Consider the following 21,308-nt stretch of genomic DNA (forward strand, 5'->3'; position numbering starts at 1 on the left):
GAGATTTCCTTCTCATTGTGCATTTTACGTGACGGCAAAAACGTTTAATGCTACATTTCAAATGTTACATTTTTCTTTTGTGACCGTGAATTCAGGCTAACTTTACAAATATGGGGGGGAAAAAATGCATCTACTGAATGTCTGTAAAGTATTGCAGTGGATGACAGAGGGAGCCAACACTGGCGGTATGCATGGACCTCTTTTGGGATGAGGGCCACATGAAAGGCAAATGAATATAAATTCTGCTACTATGGAGGAGTGTGCTGAGTTTGTGGTATTGGTCTGCACACAGTAGCACAGACAAGGCCATGAACTCAAACAGTATAATGCAAACAGAGCGGCCATTCATCAACCATTTAGGATTCTAACCCTCATCCGCTTTGAAATCCGTGCCAAAACGCCAACTCAGAAAACCAAGAGATGCCCACAGAGCGAGCCCACATCAAACACAAAGATCCATAGCCAACATTTATTGATCCAGAGGTCTATTTTTTGCTGGTGGAAATCGTTGGTAACACGAACCAGTCCGATGTCGCGTGTTTTAAATTTCCGCTGGGGAGAAACAGGCAAACACCGCTTCAAATGAAGCCATGATAATACGTTCACATCACATGAATTATGAATACAGTAGACACTTTAGAGCACTCCTGTGCTCAACATCTGTTTTTGAATCAGAGCACAGAGCAGGACTATCTGTTGCCATGGTAACTTTAGGACACACGAGTGTCGCCGTGAAGTGTCGGAAGAGGAAACGCCAAAAGTACTGATGGACAGACAGATGGACAGACAGACAGGCAAACAGACAGACAGACAGACATACAGACAGACGGACAGACAGACAGACAGACAGATGGACAGACATACAGACAGACAGACAGACAGACAGACAGACAGACAAGCTGTACTTTAAATATTTTCAGTGTCACAAGAACAATCAGAGCAGCTTATTCTTACTTCTACGTGTGTAAAAGGGCACAAACAGTGAATCTGACCACTTAGGTATTTCTTCTGTTTTTGCTGTGGATACGAGACACTGCCAGGTGGATGGTGGAGAAAAATAAGGGTTAAAATTAGAACCTACTTGAGTGTCAACTCTAAAAGTCAGGCCACAGAAGAATCCAACAAATGACGACGAGTTTAAATATTATGGTGGCGTAGCTACAATCCACAAAACGAGCTGAATTGAATTTAAAAATAACAACACCCCACTTTGTGCATGTCAGTAATAGAAAATACGATCACCGGTACTCTTAATTGTTTCTTTTATCCAAAAGTCCTTGGTTTCACTTGTTTAAACCTACTGAATAAATTAACGAGGAGTCATATTCATGCAGACTTCATATTTTAAAGTTATAGTCAACGAATTGAAAGAGCAACTTGCGGCAGGAAAGAAAGGTTTCATTTTTGTATTGTTCTGCTTTGCGGGTATTTTCAGTGTTCAGACATAGAGACATGGGTGGTTAACAGAAAGACTGAAAATTAAATAAAAAATAATCAGGGAGTTTTATGCCCCTAAATGTCTTTGTTTAAGACTGAACTGGAATAAATTAGTCTGTACTTGAGAAGATTAAAGGAGGCTTACAATGCAAACTTGAGGTTTTTATTACTTCCATTCAGGTTTCTACTGTTTCTGCTGTTTTGTTGATACCTGCAAAGCAACAATAAGAGAAATAAACAAATGAAAATGGTATATATCTTATTGTTTCTTTAAACAAAAGAAATATATAATACTAATATTAATAATAATAACTGTTGTTCAATAATTATTATATAACGACCACTCATGTTTTTCATTTAAGAGTTTTTACAGATAGGAGAGTTGTCATGTTGCGGACATAGGCGCAGAGAGTTTCTGAACTGTAATTACAGTAAAAAATAAATGAGGAGACATTCACAACGAGGAATAGTAGTAGTAGTAATAAACTAGAAAAACAAGATCTAAGTTGAAATAAATAGAAAAATTATCAAAATACTGACAGTTGAGAACAAAACACCCCCAGGATATTTTTAAAAAAAATCACTTTCTTTGAACCATTTACAATAAATTTAACACTAAAATTTGCCAGAACACTCATATGGAATAACATTGTTTTTGTTTCCACTATCTTATTAAGCACTCTTTGCCACAGGGACCAAACGCTCCTCTGGACAGGATAACCTACATGAAAGTGGGGGCGCAGCATTGGATCATAAAATCCTTATGTCCAATAAAATTGGTGCAAATGTTCCCAAAACGCTCCCTCAGCCTTCTGTGTAGCGGCCCGGTGTGGTTTATGAGTCAGAAAACAAAAAAGCAGCAGCACCTGCTCTCTGTGAAGGTGACATTAACTGGAAGATTGCAATACATTGATTTCTCACCTGTCTCATGACGTTGGCGCCCTGTGATTGGCTGACAGGAGTGGTGTTGTTCACAGACGGTTTGTCATTAAGGGGCATCACCCACCATGGCTGCACTGGAAGCAGGACTGAGTCGGGATACATTTCCCCACTGCTGCGTCTTGATATAATTCACAATGTAACTCTGGGTGATTCGTTCAAATACCAACAAAAAAAAAAATACCAGTGAAAGTTCAGGATTTTGACTTAGAAATGGCAGCACATGCTGTTTTTGAATGTTTATTTCAGTTGAATTCGATGATTGTGGCATAAAGCTGATCCAGTTGTTCAGAAATGAGAATATTACATAAGAGCAATAAAATGGCGACTTGTATCAGATAATAGTTGTCCCTCTGCAGGTGCTGCACATTTGTTTTTTGAATTGGGGGTTTGGGAGCCTCTTATTTTCCTCTTGTCCGTATTTCACAGGTTCTCTGGGGTTCAAGTCAGCTCAGTTTATTGCTGGTTAAACCAGAAACGATACTGCAGTCATCAAAGCAGATATTGCTAATTTAGTCAGAGTGGGGAGCCACCAAGCCCTGTTGCAAAACTAAATGTAACATCTCTGTAATGCTTGTCAGCAGAGGGAATCATGAAGGGCTCTAATGCTTCCTGGTAGGTGGCTGCTATGTCTGGGGAACCTTCATAATGGACCTTAGGCAACTTGGATTATGTGCAGCATGCTCAACTGCACAGTTAGCTGCTTTAGTTTGGACATTTTATGGCTTACCTTCCTCGTGGTGTGTGTCAGTGAGGGTCTGCTGGAGAACTGTCAGGTTCTCCTTGTGTATTCAATAACTGTATATTTCTGTAGAAGTAATGCTTTTTTTTAAATTTTTGGTCTTATGCTATATTCTCATATTCTGAACTCTGGGTTTTCATTTGCTGTATGCTGCAATCATCAAACATTAATAAATGCTTCCTGTGTGTAATAATCTCTATTCTACTTCATAGGAGTTTCAGTTAATTGAATTGGTGAAGTAATTGAATGTTCCTCCTGAGATGCGTGGGCGTCATGGAAGATCATGTGAGTTATGCTGGGCAGCTTACGCGTAACTTCCATTGACTTTGACAATTTAGAATCAAATCCTGGGGAAAAAAAAAAAAAAAACTCGTTAAAGCAGCTGTGATGTCTTAAACAGTTTGAACAGATCAGGATGTGGAACAAAGAAACTCAATTCTCTTTGTATTTCAAGCACACAGAAGATCCCTTCAACAAAAACCCACTGAGACAAACCAGAACAGCTGCTTCTGTCTGCAGGTGAGCTCATTAAACAACGCAGCACAGCTTCCCACCACAGGCCAAGTCTTCCTGCAAGGCTGTTTGTACAGTTGAGAATATGTATGTAGATGATTCACTGTAACTGGATATAACCCCCATCTGCCTCCATAAAGCTTTAACGGACATTGCTTCTGAGTTATTCATTGTTAGTGGTGGTTCACAGGCAGCCTGCAGTCATTTCTGAGCTCAGGCATCTATCTGTTCCTCAGCTCTGGTTCGGCTGCTTTTCGGGTATTTTAAATGCACTTTTGTGCTTATAATTGTGAGAAATCTGAACATACGGCTACTGCAACATATGTCTATAATGTAAAATTCATTATGATCCTTTTGGTAAATTCTGCTGTAAGGCCAAAATCATGCCAGTTGATGAGGGTTGGCCTGTTATAACATCAAATGTGTAATGAAAAAAACCTACAATGGATCATAAATGTGCAGACACCCATTAAAATGACCAGTTGTGATGTAAACGAAGAAGACGAAGAAACTACTTCTACTTTTACTACATATAATGCAAAATGTATGTGTACGTTACATATGTATCCTTGGTTGAATTTTCCTAAATTTAACTTTAAATAAACTCAGAGGCAGCAGGAGAATTATAGAAGGGGTGTCATATTTGGTGTAGACAGAAATATATTTTTAATTAGGGTAAAAAAAAAAAGTGATAAAATGACAAAGCTTAGATATCCCTGGATTACAGAGAATAAAATGGATCTTACAGTATAAACAAGTCCATTAAAACTGGGCTCCATCCAGAGGTGGCGTTATAATGCAACTTCTCAGTTGATTGTATCCTTGAGCCTGGACACCATTTACCTTTTTTTTTCTTCATATGCAAAGGTCATTACGGTCAATTTTAGTTTTATCACATCACAAATGAAGATCTTCATGCATCATGCAAACTATAACCTCCTTTTTTATGTTACGTTTGCAAGTTTCTTATCTGATTGGGTTTTCCAGTCTGTGTTTGTACAGGATTCATGTTCCTGTAAATGACTCATCAGGCTCAGCCAGTATTTTACTTTTGCTCTGGGTTTCAAACGCATATTTTGCACCAAAATACTTCCCTCCATGGGTCATAAAATCTGACGTGAAATAAGTTTTAAACAGGTACCCAAGATATTTTTCCATTAAGCCCACATCTATACTGAAAATGTGTATTGGACCTGTGTTATATTCTAATATTAAATGTTTTCATTAGCTGCAAGCAGAAAATCATAACAGCAATAAAGGCCTGAAAACAGTGTAATGTACGCTTATGTTTGAGTTACTAAAATAATGAACTTTCCAATAATATTCTGAGATGCATCTGTATGATGTAAGAAAATGCTCAGTAAAATAAGCTGTGAAATCCATTTTAGTTGCATAGTAAACCGGCCTGAAACAACAACTTATTAGATAAATCACAATAAGCACAGAACCGATGCATTCCTGAGAGTGTACGCAAAATTCTGAGCAAAACTTATTTTCAACATTGAAGAGAATTGTCAATCAATTATTGAACTCATACAAACCATTTATTTCATTCAGAACATGTTTTTCCTTGAACAGGACAAAACACAATGTTAGAAATGACATTAGCATTGGCTGGTGGCAACAGGCGTGGCTTTTTTTCCCTCCCACCAGTGATTGTGCAGTGAAATTACAACAACGGGAATGTCACTATATACACAGTAAAAAGAAAAGTGAATATTTTGATATCAAAAACCACTTCTTATTCAAATAACTGTCTTATCCAATCATTTTAACGCCGTGTTTAGCTGCCGCTGCACTGAGCTTTCACGCAGCTGTGTGGAAGAGGGAGTAAAATCTGTCCATCTGGTACAAAAAAAAACCCTGATCACTTCTCACATCGACAGCCATTTAAATGTCCTCTTTGTCTACTGGTTCTTCTTCTTCGCTGGTTTGACAGCAGGAAGCTCTTCTTCCTCAACATCCTCGTCGTCATCCTCCTCCTCGTCGTCCTCCTCAGACATATCGGAGTCTTCATTCTGTGGGACTGAGAAAGAAAGGTAGAGACAGGGTCAGAATTTCATAATGGACCAACCTATATTAGTATTTTCTCAAGCATTTCCAATGCAGCTACACTGGCTCGCTGTATATTTGAGTTAATTTCAAGTAGAGTGTTAAAGTAGTCAACTAGTTTGGACTTGGAGAAACTGGTCCAGTTCCAGTCACTGGGGCTATGAGCTCAGGGGTCTGGAACTCATGTCCTTGAGTGCCCCTGTTCTGCAGCTTTTGGATGCATCCCTACTCCAACACACTAGAATTAAATGAATGACCAAGCCTGCAAAACTTCTTGACATGCCAAGAAGGTAATTCAGCCTTTTGTTTAAAGTGTTTAGAGCAGCGATGCGTCCAAAAGTGGCAGGGCAGTGGATCTAGAAGGCTATCCTGCCAAGCTATAACCCTGCATAGGGTTATTGCTTGAAAACTAAAACACTGCAAATCACTCAAACACCGTCGGTGGTGGGAATTCTTTTTTTAACTGGTGAGAGTTGAAGGGAAAAATGGAACGAGCTAAGAACAGGTCAGTTCTGGAAAATTAAAACTATTAAGAGGCTGTGAAGGACTTGGGACCTGGGTGGAGTTTCACCTTTCAGTATGATAAAGTCAAAGTTGAAACACTTCGCTTAGAAGTGTTCAAATGGCCTAGTCAAAGCCTGGAACTAAATCAAACTGAGGAAGAATGAGGGAAAATGTCACTCTTTAGAATAAAAAAAGAAAAAACTTAAAACCATGTGACCTTTCAAAATTATGTCTTGCTTTGCATTTGTTCATATAAAATCCCTATCAGCACATTCATATTTGACAAAATGTGAAAGTCTCCAAAGTGTGTGAACGGTTTGGAAGCAGCGTGTATCACAGTAAAAGTTACCGATAAGGTGCAGGCCGCTGACAGAAACTGGTCCTGTTCCAGCTTTGAGTCGTAGAGTCACTGGAGCCTTCAGCTCAAACTCTCCCAGACTCACCTAAAAAAAAAATAACAAAAAACAGAGGAAGAAACAAAAAAGTAAGTCAACTTCAGGACAGCTTCATCTTTATAATATTTGACTGTGTGATTAACTTACCATGGGCAGACACTTGATGTGAAGGTTGGCTATGGGTACTGAGATTTTCTTTCCCAGGTGATTAATGGCTATTACCTCCACCACGTTATTCTCCTCCTTTGCTCCCTCACCAAGGCAAACCTGAGGAAAGAATAGTTATCTATATGCATTTATGCAACACAAATCAAAGTAAAAAAATAAACTAAAATAAAAATCTGCTACTGGGTTTGTAAAGTTGCAACATCGAGGCCAAAGACATCGAGAGACGTAACGTGACCATAAAAGACCAAAAACAGAACATACGGTCCTAAGTTCCAGATAGTGCTCGAGATCCTCTTCTTCATCTCCTTGGAAAGTGTAGAAGGGTACTTTAGAAGACAGCTCGCAGGCTGGAATTGGAATAAAGCCATCAAATTTACATACAGCACCAGAACACGAGACATCATAGCATTCAGAAATCCACGTGTGAGCCGTCAGGGCAACATTTCAAACTGGTTAAACTAATCTTACTGAACAAGAAGCTCTCCAACTTTGGCTCAGAGGCAGGTTGAAGGACCGAGGACTCATCTTCAGTGAAAGACATTTTGTAGAAACGTCAAAAGTTGGCTTAAATACTAAATTTTTCAACATAAACCAACGTTCCGTTAAAAGGAGAGCGTCGCGAAGCAAGGGCGAAAGAGGTACGTCATATTTATGCGCCGGCGGATCTGGCTTTTGTTTTGGTCCTCTCGACCAATCACCGTCAAGGAAATAAAATCACTCCGCTGGCGCATTTTCTTTCTGAATAATAATAATAATAATAATAATAATAATAATAATAATAATAATAATAATAATAATAATAATAATAATAATAATAATAATAATAATGTGTCAGTGTCTGAAAGTCCTAGAAATAAATGTTGTTGCCACTTTTCTGAAATTAGTAACGTATCGTTAAGATTGGTGCCAGTCGCCGAAATTTGAGTCATTTTAATTCAGAATAAACGTACATTTAAATAGCAATTACCTCGCAAGTTTTGGAAAACAAATAAAAAACAAACGCCAATTCCAAAAATATAATTTTTACACTCGTAGATGTGCTAATCTCTTATTGAGGGCACACCACACACCACAATGTCAGTACCCTAGACCCCTATAACGTTCACGTCAGAAAATATTGCATTGAAACAGAAAGTTTCTCAGCCTTTTGAAAAAGAAAAACTAAAAAAAGTAAAAAATTTTCTAATCAAAATTATCAATATAAAAATAAAACGCACAACTATCCAAGGTGGTATTAAATATTGTGATTCTTTACAACACAAACCTACGTTTTGGGATTTTATTTTTATTTTGTTGCAATATTTTCAGAATATCAACACAAATCACCACACATCACAAATGACACACAAATTTACTAAATATAGCCACAGAAATATTTAGGAATGTAAAACTAAGAATCTCTGATCACCCTTTCAGTTTCGACGTTAGACTGATAAAAAAAAAATTGTGAAACAAAGACACAAACCAGGATCTTTATACGATTTATTAGTTTAATGTTATCTTACATAGAAATTTGTACAGAAATAAACAGTCACTTTAATGACTCCCATCCCCAAACCTGAACTGTACGGTCTGAGGGATTTCTGCAGCTGGCAAAAAGGAAAAAAAAAAAAAAAAAAAAAAAAAAGACACAAGCATCAAACTGTAAAATATCCTCTTGGAAGAGTCAAGAAACTAAAAACCAACTTCATTTGCAGAAGAGCAGGTCTGTTAGCTAGTTTCATTTCTTGTTGACCAGTGGGACGGCTCTGTCTAACAAGAGGTTAACATTCTGCTTTCTTTCCACTAAAACAGAATGGAAGCAATTTTCAAAAATAATATACAAAACCTTTTTATACTTCACAAATGATATTTACAAACCATCTAAGCACAACACTTTTTATGCATGTAGTTCAAAAGTGGCATGCTTCTTTATGTAACGTCAGAGGCGACTGTAACCAATCTCAGCCACAGCAAATCCAACACACCTCATGCACGTTATGACTGTACAGGTTGGAAACGTCACATTGACAGGCAGCTACGGGACAACAACCGCTGATCTTCATTTAACCAACAGAACTCGCCTGTTATTAGCCAAAGTGCTTCACTAAAAAGAAAAATGAAAAACTATACATTTTGCAGAAACGAATGGAAATGAGTCGGAACAGGAAACAATCAACATACGGGTAGAAAGAGGCCAACGGAAATTCAGCGAGCGTTTTAAAGCTGCAGCTGAAACACATGGAACCGCCAACAGAGGCTCGTCTTGAGATTACATTCGTTTGAATGAAAGTATGAGAAATCAGAGGTTAATGTAAAGCAGTGATTAAATAACTTAAAGTGTACAGCAAACAGTTGAACTACAGTAGAAGTGAAGTATTTTTAACCAATGCGCCTCAACCCAAAGGCTACTGAAACTTTAAATATTTTGGTCCCGATGATACATTTTAATTTGTTTAAAAAAAAAAAGGGGTGGGGGGGGATTAAGTAGATATTCCACTGCAATTCGGAAAAAAACTCAATGCACAATTAATAATCTCTAGAAAAGCATAAGCAAACTAAAAACAATAGTGGAAAGGAAGCCCCAGAAGATGCTACAAACTTTAAAATGAAATGAACAATCAAATATGACGATCTAATGAGTAATTGCTGGAGGGGAGTGAAGCAAAGAAAAGTGTCAACAACAAAAAATGAGTCGCTGTGAACATGCGGACGCTTTTCTATTGCTTAGCAAATGTTAGCAGCTCCTTGAGCAAAAATTCAAAGAACCTCTTGGAAAATTTTCATCAACACTTTCTTTGATGTTCAGGTTTTTATCTCCCTGTGTAACATGTAGAAAATTTTTTTTAACACATTCTTCTAGCATCTCTTTTCCTGTTTGACGTCCAACTCCCGTCAACATCTTTATTGTGTAATCACAAAATAGGCTGAAGGTTGTATGACAGCCCAAGTTAGGAGCCACCTTTTTCTCATAGCTGCAGCTGTTTATAATCATCTCTTTTTTAAGAGGGATGATGAATGGAGGGATGAATGTACTGGCAAGTCTTGGGGTCCTACAAGAACAATCGTAGGGGCCACCATTTGATGTTACTACCTGGGAGTGGCCTCTGATTGGATGTTTCGGCTCTTGATCTGCCAAATCCAACTGAGCTACACCCATTAAAGGGTGAATTATGGTTTCTGTGCGATTCTTGTGCTTGTTTACACAAAATCCAAAAATCACAGGGCATCCTGGGGTGAGCCCGAATTTAATGGCAGTATAAAAATAACCAAAGTTTTATCCACATGAAGGTACCAAAAATGCTCAAGGTGTTTTGACTCGATCTCGCTCTGGCGCTGTGCATTTCTTCAAAGGCTGCGTCCCATAATGATGACGTCTTTGGGAAAGCCGTCCATTTTGGCCACTTCAAAACATCCCAGTTTACTGTAGAACTCCAACATTCGTTTATCAGTCTGACGAACTTTACAGAAAGCACCATGGGAACCTAAGAGGAAGGAAAAAAAATAATCATGCAACAACCACAGACTTTGATGTATTCTGATAAAAAATGAATTTAAACAGATCAAAGATGTGCAAGTGTCGTGGAAGAAACTATGGTTTTCAAAAAATATTAAAAGTGTGGCATGCATTTGTATTCAGAGTCAGTATTTTGTAGAACCACCTGTGGAAAGTGATTTTGGGGAACATCTCTACCAACTGAGTCAGACTGAGTGGCTGAATTTGAGCTATTTGGCCTCAAATAAAGTTTTACAATCACAAACACAACATAACTCAAAACACACACGTAACTCATTTTGACCATGTGAATTATTGCAATACACTAAAAAACGTACAGGCAGGCCAATCATTGGAACAGCTACTACTTACCATTGGCCTTAAGAGAAGATAACAGACATCCCATCATGCTTTTGGCCACACTGGGGTCAGTGACTTTGGCATGAATGTCCACCTTGATGAGAGACGGGAAATTGGACAGGAAAGAGTCCGGTAGACCCTCCTCCTCCTCATGAAAACTCAGAATCATCTTCTACAGAAATGAAACATAGACCATGCAATATAGTCAATAACAGGAGACACAGTGCTGCAGGACGCCAATCCAAATGAAGTGAGATCGTACCTCAGCCTCAGACAGATCCTTTTCACAGTCTGGTTTGTGGTATTTTTCCTGCATGAAGGGAATCCAGCTCAACTTGCACTTTTTGATGAAAGGCTTCACATCTACGGTGCCGAGAGCGTAACCGCAGATCCCCTCGTCATCTTCCAGTACGAACCCATAGTCTGAGCTCACCGTCAGCAGTCCTCCAACCAGCCTGCAATCAGATGCTTGGTCACTCACAACGATTTGTAGGTTCAGTCAAAGGTTAATGTCAACTTTCGTATTGATGTTTTACCTGTCCCCAATAAGGTCAGGTTCCCCCTCAGCGAATGGCTCATCTTCCATCCCTTCACAGTACATTTCCTTACAGATTTTATACACTGCAGTCTGAAAGAGAAGCAGACACAGTGATCGCTTAAGTTTTATGCTCTTAGATGAAGCTGGCTAATTGCTACTAGTGCTAACGATTATTTCAGTAATCTTTATTCAAGCTATTAATCCGATGACAAATAGAGTAATTAGCTTGAATAGTCATTTGATTACTTTTTCTGAGTAATCAGGAAAAGTAAATCGGCACATTCTGCAGTTTTTTCATTTGAGCAATTATTTTATGCAATATTAGAAATGCATGAGAAAATGCATTTAAACAATGTCCTTTTTAAATAAACGTCAAACATTTTATTGTCTAAAGCAAAGCAACATAGAAATGTGGCACACCAAAGTACAATCAAAGGGACATTACCTCATCTTTGGGATAGTATGGCCTTATTGTATAGATTTTGGAGGTTGGCAAAGAAGGTGGAGGCTGGTAGAAAAGATCGTTTGCCCCCTCTATTGGCAACAATCTCTGTGGGTATCAAAACAAAGAGGTTCAGTTTAACAGAACAGGCAGTCTGTTGCGTCGGCTGACTGCCTAACTGTGCATTTGCCAAGTCGTGCCACTGTCAACCCAAAACGAACCGCAAAAGACAGCGAAGGACTTTTAAAGTTCAGATTAATCAATGACCCAAAGTTCCTTGTTGGTCTGACAGTGGACACCCAGAGCAAACACCATTTTTTTTCTAACTTTTTCCTCGGAGCAGAGAAAAACACAAGTGTTTGCAAACAGTGAAGTGAGGGTTTTGTTTTGGTCTGACTAAGGCTTTACTGGCTGAAGGAGATGCTCCTTTCCCTTTGGTAAGGCATCGCAATATTACGCTTGCGCAGGACCCTCCTGTTGAGAAAAATAATGATGCTGGCGCAGAAATATGGAGAACTCCAAGAAAAAAAAAAACAGAGGGGTGGAAATCAAATGAGAGTCCTTTTGCTCAACGGCATACCAAATGGAAGTGGTGTTTTAGAGAGGAGGCTGGTGTGTTTAATCTTGGAGTTCTCCCTTTGCACAAAGGCTTGCGTACTCGCTTGCGCTGCGATGCTTTTTGCGCGTGCGCTCGCAAACACAGGGGTCTTTTTTATTTATAATTTTTTTGCGCTGTGCTTTCCTGCAAAGAAATGACATGTCATGAAAAGAAAACCTAGCCATGCTCGCTTGCGCCAGGGAAATACAGCATCTCCTTTGGCAGCTGCTGAAAGAAACTAGAAGACGTCAACCAGGAAACGACACGCCCAAAAAAATTGAACGGCTTTAGGCTTTTTTATAAAATGGGGGAAAATTGCCATTCCACCCAGAGAGTGTGATAACTCTCCAAAGTTATAAAGCTGGATGTTACAGGATTAGTTTGTTACGATCAGCTCACCTTTGACAGACCAAACCTCATCATACCTCCGCACATTTACCGCTGTCTTCCACAGCACTGTTTTTTTTTTTATTGCCATTATTTCGGTGCATTAGATACCTGGAACTCTCCTGCTAGACCTCCCCTAAAGGCCCAGGACTCTTGTTCTCCTTTAGGGAATTGTGCTGAGGACTGACTACGACACCCTGTTAGGAGCAGAGCCAAGCGGACATTGTTACCACAGGATGGGGCTCTGATACAGATGAAAGGAGTGGGGAATGAAGGGGGAAATATGTAATATATATATTGTTTATTATTTATTAAACATAAAATGGAATAAATTAGTGGTGCATAAAAATACTTCAATGATGTGATGGGGTTCAGGCATCTAAATCTCATGTTTGTGGAATTGTGGTGAAACTCAAAAGCATGATTATGTGTTTAGCAATAAAATTAACCAGCTATAAGTCTCAGGCTGCAGGTCATCTGCTCATTTTCTTAATCTCCTCCAACCTTCGTGTGTAAAGAAAGGCAATACTCCTCCTGCTGATGGAACACTACTGACCAACAGTGGGATAAACTGTTCTGTCTATGGCTCACAACAGAAAGCTTTAGCTGCCATCACCCCACTGATCTTAGCACCCCGTGTGAAGTCACATTCTCAGTTCATCTGCCTTGTCACATGACGGGGGGGGGGAGTACGAGTCATTAAAAACCAGGAAGACTGAACAAGAGGAAGTCAGCACACTTCCAGAGTAAAAGGGCCTCTCACTTTGATATTAAAAGCCACAGATAAAACAACTCCAAGAAAAAAAAAAAAAAGAGAAAAAAAAAGAAGGCAATAAAAGTAAAAGATAACTACGAGGTCAAAACACAGCAGAGAAAGCATATATCTAAAGCACGCGTGGTTTTTTAACTGATTGAATAAAGCAGCTGCTAATGAAGTCTGTACCTGGTTGACAAGAAGCCCTGTCATGTGACCAGCCAAATGCAGCGCGCGTGCAGGACGCCTAACCCTGCTTTACACATGAACCTCACTGATCAAAACAATGTCCTGGGAAGAGCTGACAGCACAGCATGCAGATGCACCCGCATGAAGGAACCCTGAACTGAACTTTACTCTCTTATTTTTAAGAAAAAAAAAAAAAAAAAGCTCAATCTCTGAGGATTTACCTCCACCAGAATCACCTGGATCAGCTGAATGTAAACAAGAAGCAGGAGCGACTGCTTGTTTTTAATCCAGCTCCTGTGGATGTGAGCTTACTTCCTCTATTTAGAAATGTATACATTTAATGTTGAGGCCAAAACTCAAGTTCCTCTGGGCAGGTGCATCAGGCTGGTCTGAGAGTTTATTTAGGCCTACTGACAGAAACAAAAAACAAGTTAGGAAGATGCCGCTAAAGAGAGAAATTTTGGGAGTTAACCACTGGAATTCAAGCTTAAAAATCGCTGCGCAGGATGTGACTTCATCCGGAGGGTTGTTTCCTTTCCTCCAATTCAATTGTTTTACATAAATAAATTTGGTTTTAGATTTTTTTTTTTTTTTTTAACATAGATCAAATTCAAACATGAACAAAGGAAAGAGACAACGCCTGCATTGTGCATACATCGGCCACTGTCGATCCAATAGCAGTAGAAACTTGTACTGTGGATTCTTCCATCTGTACATAGCGAAGGGAGAAAACAGTAGAAAATAGTTATTAGTAGGTGTTCTTAGTACAACATTTAGGGAGATTGTGACTAAGTGCCGGCTGCAAGGCTTCTATCAAGGGAAATTCATGTAATCTGATGAGACAACTCGTGTAAGGTAACAAACATAGCGTTAAGAAACTGTGCAACACAGCAGCAGATAAAAATTGAATTAAATAAATATGGAGACCGAGTTTCTCAGTGTCTCTGGCTTATAGAAAAATATGTCCATTTTAGGTAAAGTCAGAGGTGTAATGTGTGAAGTGAAGCCTTTTTCCAGAGCAGGTTTTGCTGCCTGCTGTGTTCTGTTGGCTAGGATCCCAGCTTTACAAAGTAGCTGAACAGGGAAGAAACCTGTGAATGAAACTGGGTTACAGGAAGTAACCTACAGGCCATGCTGGTGCTTCGGGGTAATCAATGCAACTCTGGAAGAATGAGACATCGTTCCAATAGTGGATGCCACTCAAACTGTATCCAGTGTTTAACCGCACACAAGTGCGTAGAGGCACGTCTGCTGCCACGGCAGGAGACCAGCTCCTTTCTTTAAACGTTAACGCTAAAGATCAGGCATGAGCCGGTTGTTGCTACGACGGCTTTTCAATGCTGTGAAAAATTCTAGCTTGTATACTCAGATTTCTCCCAGAGAAAATGCAGTGCTGACCCTCCCCCACCTATTTCTGATATCACCAGCTGGCTATAGAACTACAAAACCTCTCCCTCATTTACAGGAAAGACAAAATCATCTGCTTGGAAATATTTCTAATTTAAAAAAGCGTGGACAGTGATTGTGTTTAACTAAAGCTGGACCACATCTCTCTCAGACATACCACTGCTTAAGAACTACATTTAGCAAGCTACAAGCAGCATTTCTTCTCTACCTAAGCAGACTATTAATTATATAGCTAATTTCTGTTATACACTGGTGCTATTCCACAAAAAAAAAAAAAAAAAAATTATATATATATCAGAACACCAGCTTATACTACTTTAAGCTGGTGTTCTGATTTTATTGATATTATAACAACAGGTTGATTATTGATTTTCTGCATTTTTATGCAAGTTTCAGTATTTTTGCTGCGAGCATCTCATACCGGCCCATGCCTAATATAGACTGCGGTAACAAATCAGGGGATAATCGTCATCCAACCACCTGCCTCGTCTCTGAGGCAATTTTGCAAACTACTTTCAGTAATATTTCAAATACTTTCAGCTAAAACACTTCAGATATGTTTGAGTTTATTTTTCTCTATGCACCAGAATGGCCTTCAACAATGAGTCAGTCAACTTGCTCTCCAAGCTCGCGTGCGCGCCAGGGCATGAAACAGGGGGTATAGAGATTTCCCCTATGCCGTCCCCACAGACAGAAATGGAGGCAAGTGTGTCTGAGTGGGAATGTAGCAGTGATGTTACTGGACACACAGCAAGCAGCAGTAACCCTGTAGTGGCATTATCTATACTGGATATTGTAAATGTTGAACTTTTTGTTTGATTTACAGGGAGGCTGCCAGCAGTGCAAGCGGCATTCAGTCTGACGTAAAAACATGTAAATTACAGAAAACAATCAACATGTGTTCAAAAGGAGGAATTTGATGCATTCTGCTTAATCTGTGTAAAATTGCTTATAGAACTATCTTCAGATTATTGTCATGTACAAATGTTTTGTGAAGATGCTATAATTTTGAAATTTAAATAAACTTTACTTATTAAATCTACACTCCTAATCAATAACTGATCTAAGTATTTGCTCCATTAAATCTAATTTTCTGAAAGTTTCTTTTAACAAATACGTGTTTGTGTATACATATCAGACTCTAAGCTACTTTTTTTTTTTTTGCCAAGACAAAGAGGCCCCAAAGCTCCTCAGTACGTACCAAGCCACAGGACAAAAGACTTGACCATAGACATGATGCTCTTGATGTCCCAGATGTAAGGGTAGAGGTCGAACAGGATGGTGCGGTTGGCTGTGTTGGACAGCCGTGTGAACATGTGGATAACGGAGCAGCACATGTCTTGAAACTTCTCTGCCCGCAGCTGCCATTCAGCCACCTGAATGCAAAGATCCAGAAAGATAATTAAATACTCATTGTTAATCACAGGCGAGGAGACTGAGCCAGACTCTCCTTGTCTGTATCCAAATCCAAATTAATGCTCGATTTGGAGCACGAGTCGGCCTGACTTCCTTAGGTAACTGTTCAATATCAATAGGCATTATAAACAAAATCAATCTGCCTGCTTTGTCTTGGTTTGATCTGATCTGGAGATGAATTAAACCGGCTTGTCTTTGTTGTTATTTGTGTTTGTACTGAATTCATTTAGTGAAAACTACAGCATAAATCTGAAAGATTTCTTGTTTTGACTTTTTCAGAGAAAATATATAATTTTGGTTTAATATGCGACAGTGAAATTTTTCCTCCAAATATAGCTTAAATAATTAAAGGGTTGATCTTTCTGTTGTTTATACCTGTGTTTTTTCACTGTAATGAGCTAAAACATCATTACAGAAAAGTAACAGATGACTTAATATGAGGGAAGCTGTTTAAACAAACAAGAATGGCTCAACACTGAGCAAGCAGTCACTTTACCATCATACCAACACCACCCAATGGACACTGAGGGTAGTACAAATCCACCATTTTGTTTTCAACTCCATTACCAGCTGGTTCAGTTAATAATGCACCTCACTTCTCACACAAATGTCTCTCTATTCAGAAAGGTCCAGCTGAAAAAAAAATCATCTCACCTTTTCACTTTCTTTTCTCTTACAGTTGACGCTGACGACGCTGCTGTTGGCTCTCAACCAGTTGAACTCCTTTAACATCTGTGAGGCCTTGGGTCCATGTTCGTAAGGCAGGTAAAAGAGCTCAGCCAGAAGACACAGGTCTTCGAGTGTTGGAGGTTCTGGTGTGAACAGAGGCTTCTCGTCGGGGCCGGGCACATACAGATCCTGATGACAAAAAAAAAACTTTGAACTTTGAGGTTTTTTCTGCAATACTTTTGTCCTAAGCTTCAAATATAAAGAATCTTAGTACCTGCTTGAGTTGATCATCCGTCTGCATAGGAGCAATATCACTCCCAGAATCCTCCTGGATTGACTCTTCTGGAGACTTGGACTCAGCCAAACTCTCCTTGTCTGTATCCATGGGCTTCAGGTCCTCGGCCATTTTGTCAGTCAAGATGGGAGCGACGTCTTTCTCTTCTGGATCGGCTTCTGCCTCTGGCTCGTCCAGCTTCTCCACCACCATCTCCATTGGCTCCTCATCTGAATCCTTCTTTTCCACATCCACCTGCATAGACACAGTAAATCATATATACATTTTGAAAAGCAACTGAAATGAAACGGGCGCAGGAACGAGAAATGATACAGTATTAACAACTTTGTTCATCATTATAATAATTGTTAGAATTAACAAATATCTAAATCTCACCTCTTCTACCTCTTCAGCTGTTTTTGAAAAGGAGTGTGGGAGGGGATCCAGGAGGAGAGGGGGCATTGCAGGAGACATAATGGGCTGCTGGAACACAGTAGTGACTGACGTGGAGGAGCAAAGGGACGGAGCTGTCATGGAAGATACATCAATAGCTGTGCTTTTGGCACCACTCTGAGGCACCTGTCGGCCTGAAGGAGCACAGGGTTAATCCACTGGGTTTTCACTTGAAGAACATAGAGCCTAAAATATTGATTGGGATTTCACTTACTGTTGTATTGGAGAGGCACACTGAATTCTGCAAGCCACTCTGTCAGAGCGAGCTTTAAAGCGAGCTGTGGGCTGTAGAGCACGTCTGTCTCCAGCTCCTCATCACTGCCTTCATTCTCAAGCTTGATCTGGATGGACACAGTGCTGTCCTCACCGTCAGCTGGTCCAGGGAGACGCAAATTAATAACTTACAAGCATTATGCTACATTATCACAATTTCATATTGGTAGAGTTCACACAAAAGTTTTATTTAACTTCAAAAAATTCCTATGTGTGAGGAAAGGACAAAAAATGTTTTGAAATCTACCAGATGGATGGGAGACCCTAAACAAACTTCAGATTATTCAGTGCAATTTTTTTCTAATTACAAAATACCTTGGGTAGAAATCATTTTTAGGATCTAAACCAAGCCTGTTTGAGCAACTGTTTTCTTTGGCATGAGTGCATATTTAATAGGATTATCTAATCCCGTTTTGTAGACTTCAGAATAATTCTAAGTGTTTGTACCCTTTTCCAAACTTACAAAATTGAGAGAAATGTAACTTTTCAAAGCTGCATAGCAACTCTTTTCAAGCTGAGATTGCTGCTTTGACTCATACTTACTCATGACCACATCTTTGCGAACACCGTTCATGTTAGACTTGTACCAGGTGGCCAAAGTGTGAATTGCGACAAAATTGGATTCAAACTCGCAGTTGGGGTTGGTGAGGACTCCCTTCAGCCGGGGGATCAGCTCAGTGGAGCGGCCCTTATACGGACCTAAAAAGAGCCTCTTTTGGTCGTAGTCATTGGCATGAATATTGTCCCAAATAACAGGGGCTCTTCTCAGGATCTTTGACACCTCTTCGATGGACTCCACTGGGATGTCTTTAGAAACCACTTTGGGACCTACAGAGAGTACAGCATATTAAAATAGACAATTTTATTCCGCAACTATCACACCAGTGAGATTTAGCTGAACTACTGAAACGATGCTCATATAAAAGGACACTTTTCCACTCACCTGTCCACAGCACATCAATGCTAGGCAGGAGTTTCTCTCCAACTGTGCGGAGGTAGGGGGATTGGGAGACATTTGGGTAGCAGAATGTTCCACAGTACTCTGCATTTCAGCAAAGAAGAAAATAATTAAATAATGATAATACAGGCGTTGAGAACTGTGTAAAATTGCAAAGAAAGAGGGAGTACCTGTAGGGCAAAACAAGAAGGTTTCAGGCTCTCCCAGGTACTGGTAGATTTCATTAGTCAGAGAAACTTGAGCATGAGCAAAGGAGCTGAATACTTCTTTGTCAGCAGGGCACATGTTGTGGTCAATATCGTCAAAAAGTAAGGCAAAGGATTTGCAGCCAAAATGAGTGACCTGAAGGGGGCAGGAGAAAAGATGGCAGGTATTAAAAACAAAGAAGTGAATTTGTAGTACATTAGGGATGTGCCCATAATTAAGATTTTATTCCAGTGTTAAAATATTTCAATACCTGATCAAGTTTTCTTTTAAGTGCAGAAACCTCTTTCTGATTAGAGAAGGTTATGTCTAATCCAGGGGAAATGGCATATATAAACTCTATTCCATGCTCCTTGGCGGCACTAACTAAAGTCATGAGTTGCTCTGCAAAACAGATAAGATAAAAATAAATAATAAAAAAAAAACACACACCGTTAACAATAACTATGATTCGTGTTTCTTAAGCACAACATCCTTATGTTATGGACATAAAGAGAAATTTATAAAGAAATTTAGTCAAAAAAAATTCACCTGCTTCTTCCACTGAATACAGTTCTCTCCAGAACATTCTGTGCTTGTAGTCATCTTTGGGTGCATAAAGATATGTGTTCAGCCCCCACTTGTGTTGCCTGGGTAATTTGGTAATGTAGAATAATCAGTGACATAATCAAAAATAACATATTATTTTATTGACAACGTTAATTAGAAGAATGCACATTACCTTCTGAACAGCTCTTTTCTCTGTTCCATAGTCCATGGACGTCCATAAAAGCCTGCATAAAGAAAACATATAATGAGTTTCCACGCAGTCTTCTTTCCATTTCAACTCACATTGCCAGCATATTTTGACCCCCAAGGCTGCCATATTAAACAACCTACCCCTCAGATATGAATTATAGCTGGAAAGGACATTAAAGCTGCATGCACACATGCTAATTTTGGCTTCCCATTTGATATTATTTTACTAGACTATTTTATAGCCTTTTGGCATTCTCAAATCTATAATATCTTGAAATGATAAGTCTGAGGCAAAAAGAAATATCCAAAATCATAATCCATGATCATCTAAAGGCCAAAAAACTGTCCAAATGCCTCCATTTTATAGGTCTAATGTGAGTTGGGGGGAGGTAAGCTTTCATGGGGCAAATGAAAGACAAAGGAATAAACCTGAATGCAACTCGACCTACAACATCTTCCATTTCCCATGAATCCCGATTTTATCTTGGACGATAAACGATTATATTTGGGATATCCATCTTTTTTACTGCTTTTTTTTATTTATTTATTTTTATATAAGCGATCAATGTAGATTCCAGAGCTTTCCAGACTGAGCTGAAACCCTGGATGGGGAGCATGCATTGGGTGCAAGCAAAGAAAAAACCCATTCAACACAGTGCATGTTAATGTCACATTCACAGTCTCATTAAAATTTAATCTACCTGCCTCCGGGAACACATCATTGTTATAATGACAAAATTACAAAGAACATCTTATCACTGCAGCATTTCTACGTTCAATGTCTCACTCTTTACAGATCATTTAAAAAAACAAATAATAATATAGATAGCGTTTTTATATTTAGTCATCATTACCTTCAACTACACCACTAATGAATTTTCTGTGGCCCGTTGTTTCCACTACGATGCTGGAGTCCGCCACTGGGCCCGGGGCCTCCACACAAGCCTCTCCAGAGACTGGGCTGGGGCTCGGCTCAACATCTAACGGAGGAGTGTCTAAAGTCTTGTCTTTTTGAACCATCGTACACGGATTTCCTTGACACAATCACAAAATCCGGAGGAAAAAGAAAAGAAAAAGAAAAACGGGCGGCAAACCAAATGCGGGTTTTTAGCACAAACAGGCACCCCTAAGGAAATGCACCGCGTCACTCTCCGCGTAACGTCGGTAAAGCTCACGGTGTTAGCGACTATATTCTTCACTAAGATTCAAAACCTGCTTTTGCAAAGTGTTTCTAAAATTGTTGTCAATTTTAGGCCACAAAGAATACTACGCATGTGGACAAATTTATAAAGTAAGAAAACCCCTCGACCGTCTGTCTCCGACCATCCTCTTCGCTTTATGATAAATTTAACCTACTTTTCCTTGGTTCTTCCTGTTTACACCGAGTGCGCATGCTCACGAGACTGGCTCAAACCAGTCAGAA

The 21,308-nt window shown here is 39.4% G+C and overlaps 2 protein-coding genes across 3 annotated transcripts; both read right to left on the reverse strand.

The window, feature by feature from the left end:
* Positions 1 to 5,153: 5,153 nt before the first annotated feature.
* On the reverse strand, positions 5,154 to 7,380 carry npm3 (nucleophosmin/nucleoplasmin, 3). Its single transcript, XM_055029710.1, has 5 exons — positions 7,219 to 7,380; positions 7,012 to 7,097; positions 6,730 to 6,849; positions 6,537 to 6,630; positions 5,154 to 5,657 (listed from the first exon to the last, which is right to left on the reverse strand). Exons 1-5 carry the CDS (start codon positions 7,289 to 7,291, stop codon positions 5,539 to 5,541), a joined length of 492 nt encoding a protein of 163 aa, XP_054885685.1. The 5' UTR covers positions 7,292 to 7,380; the 3' UTR covers positions 5,154 to 5,538.
* Positions 7,381 to 8,215: 835 nt separating this feature from the next.
* Positions 8,216 to 21,252, reverse strand: oga (O-GlcNAcase). 2 transcript variants are annotated; one of them, XM_055029466.1, is made up of 19 exons: positions 20,740 to 21,252; positions 19,869 to 19,920; positions 19,679 to 19,776; positions 19,401 to 19,531; positions 19,114 to 19,285; positions 18,929 to 19,027; positions 18,529 to 18,813; positions 17,927 to 18,085; positions 17,656 to 17,846; positions 17,260 to 17,514; positions 16,971 to 17,174; positions 16,102 to 16,276; positions 14,149 to 14,202; positions 12,662 to 12,747; positions 11,569 to 11,673; positions 11,122 to 11,213; positions 10,848 to 11,040; positions 10,598 to 10,757; positions 8,216 to 10,214 (listed from the first exon to the last, which is right to left on the reverse strand). In XM_055029466.1, the coding sequence occupies exons 1-19, from the start codon at positions 20,903 to 20,905 to the stop codon at positions 10,078 to 10,080; spliced, it is 2,814 nt and encodes a 937-aa protein (XP_054885441.1). In that variant the 5' UTR covers positions 20,906 to 21,252; the 3' UTR covers positions 8,216 to 10,077. The 2 variants fall into 2 exon arrangements, with proteins under 2 accessions (XP_054885441.1, XP_054885442.1); XM_055029467.1 differs by lacking the exon at positions 14,149 to 14,202.
* Positions 21,253 to 21,308: the final 56 nt, after the last annotated feature.

The sequence above is a fragment of the Poeciliopsis prolifica genome, unplaced genomic scaffold (genome assembly GCF_027474105.1).
Source record: "Poeciliopsis prolifica strain line A6 unplaced genomic scaffold, Auburn_PproV2 SCAFFOLD005, whole genome shotgun sequence".
In the NCBI taxonomy this organism is placed as follows: Eukaryota; Metazoa; Chordata; class Actinopteri; order Cyprinodontiformes; family Poeciliidae; genus Poeciliopsis; species Poeciliopsis prolifica.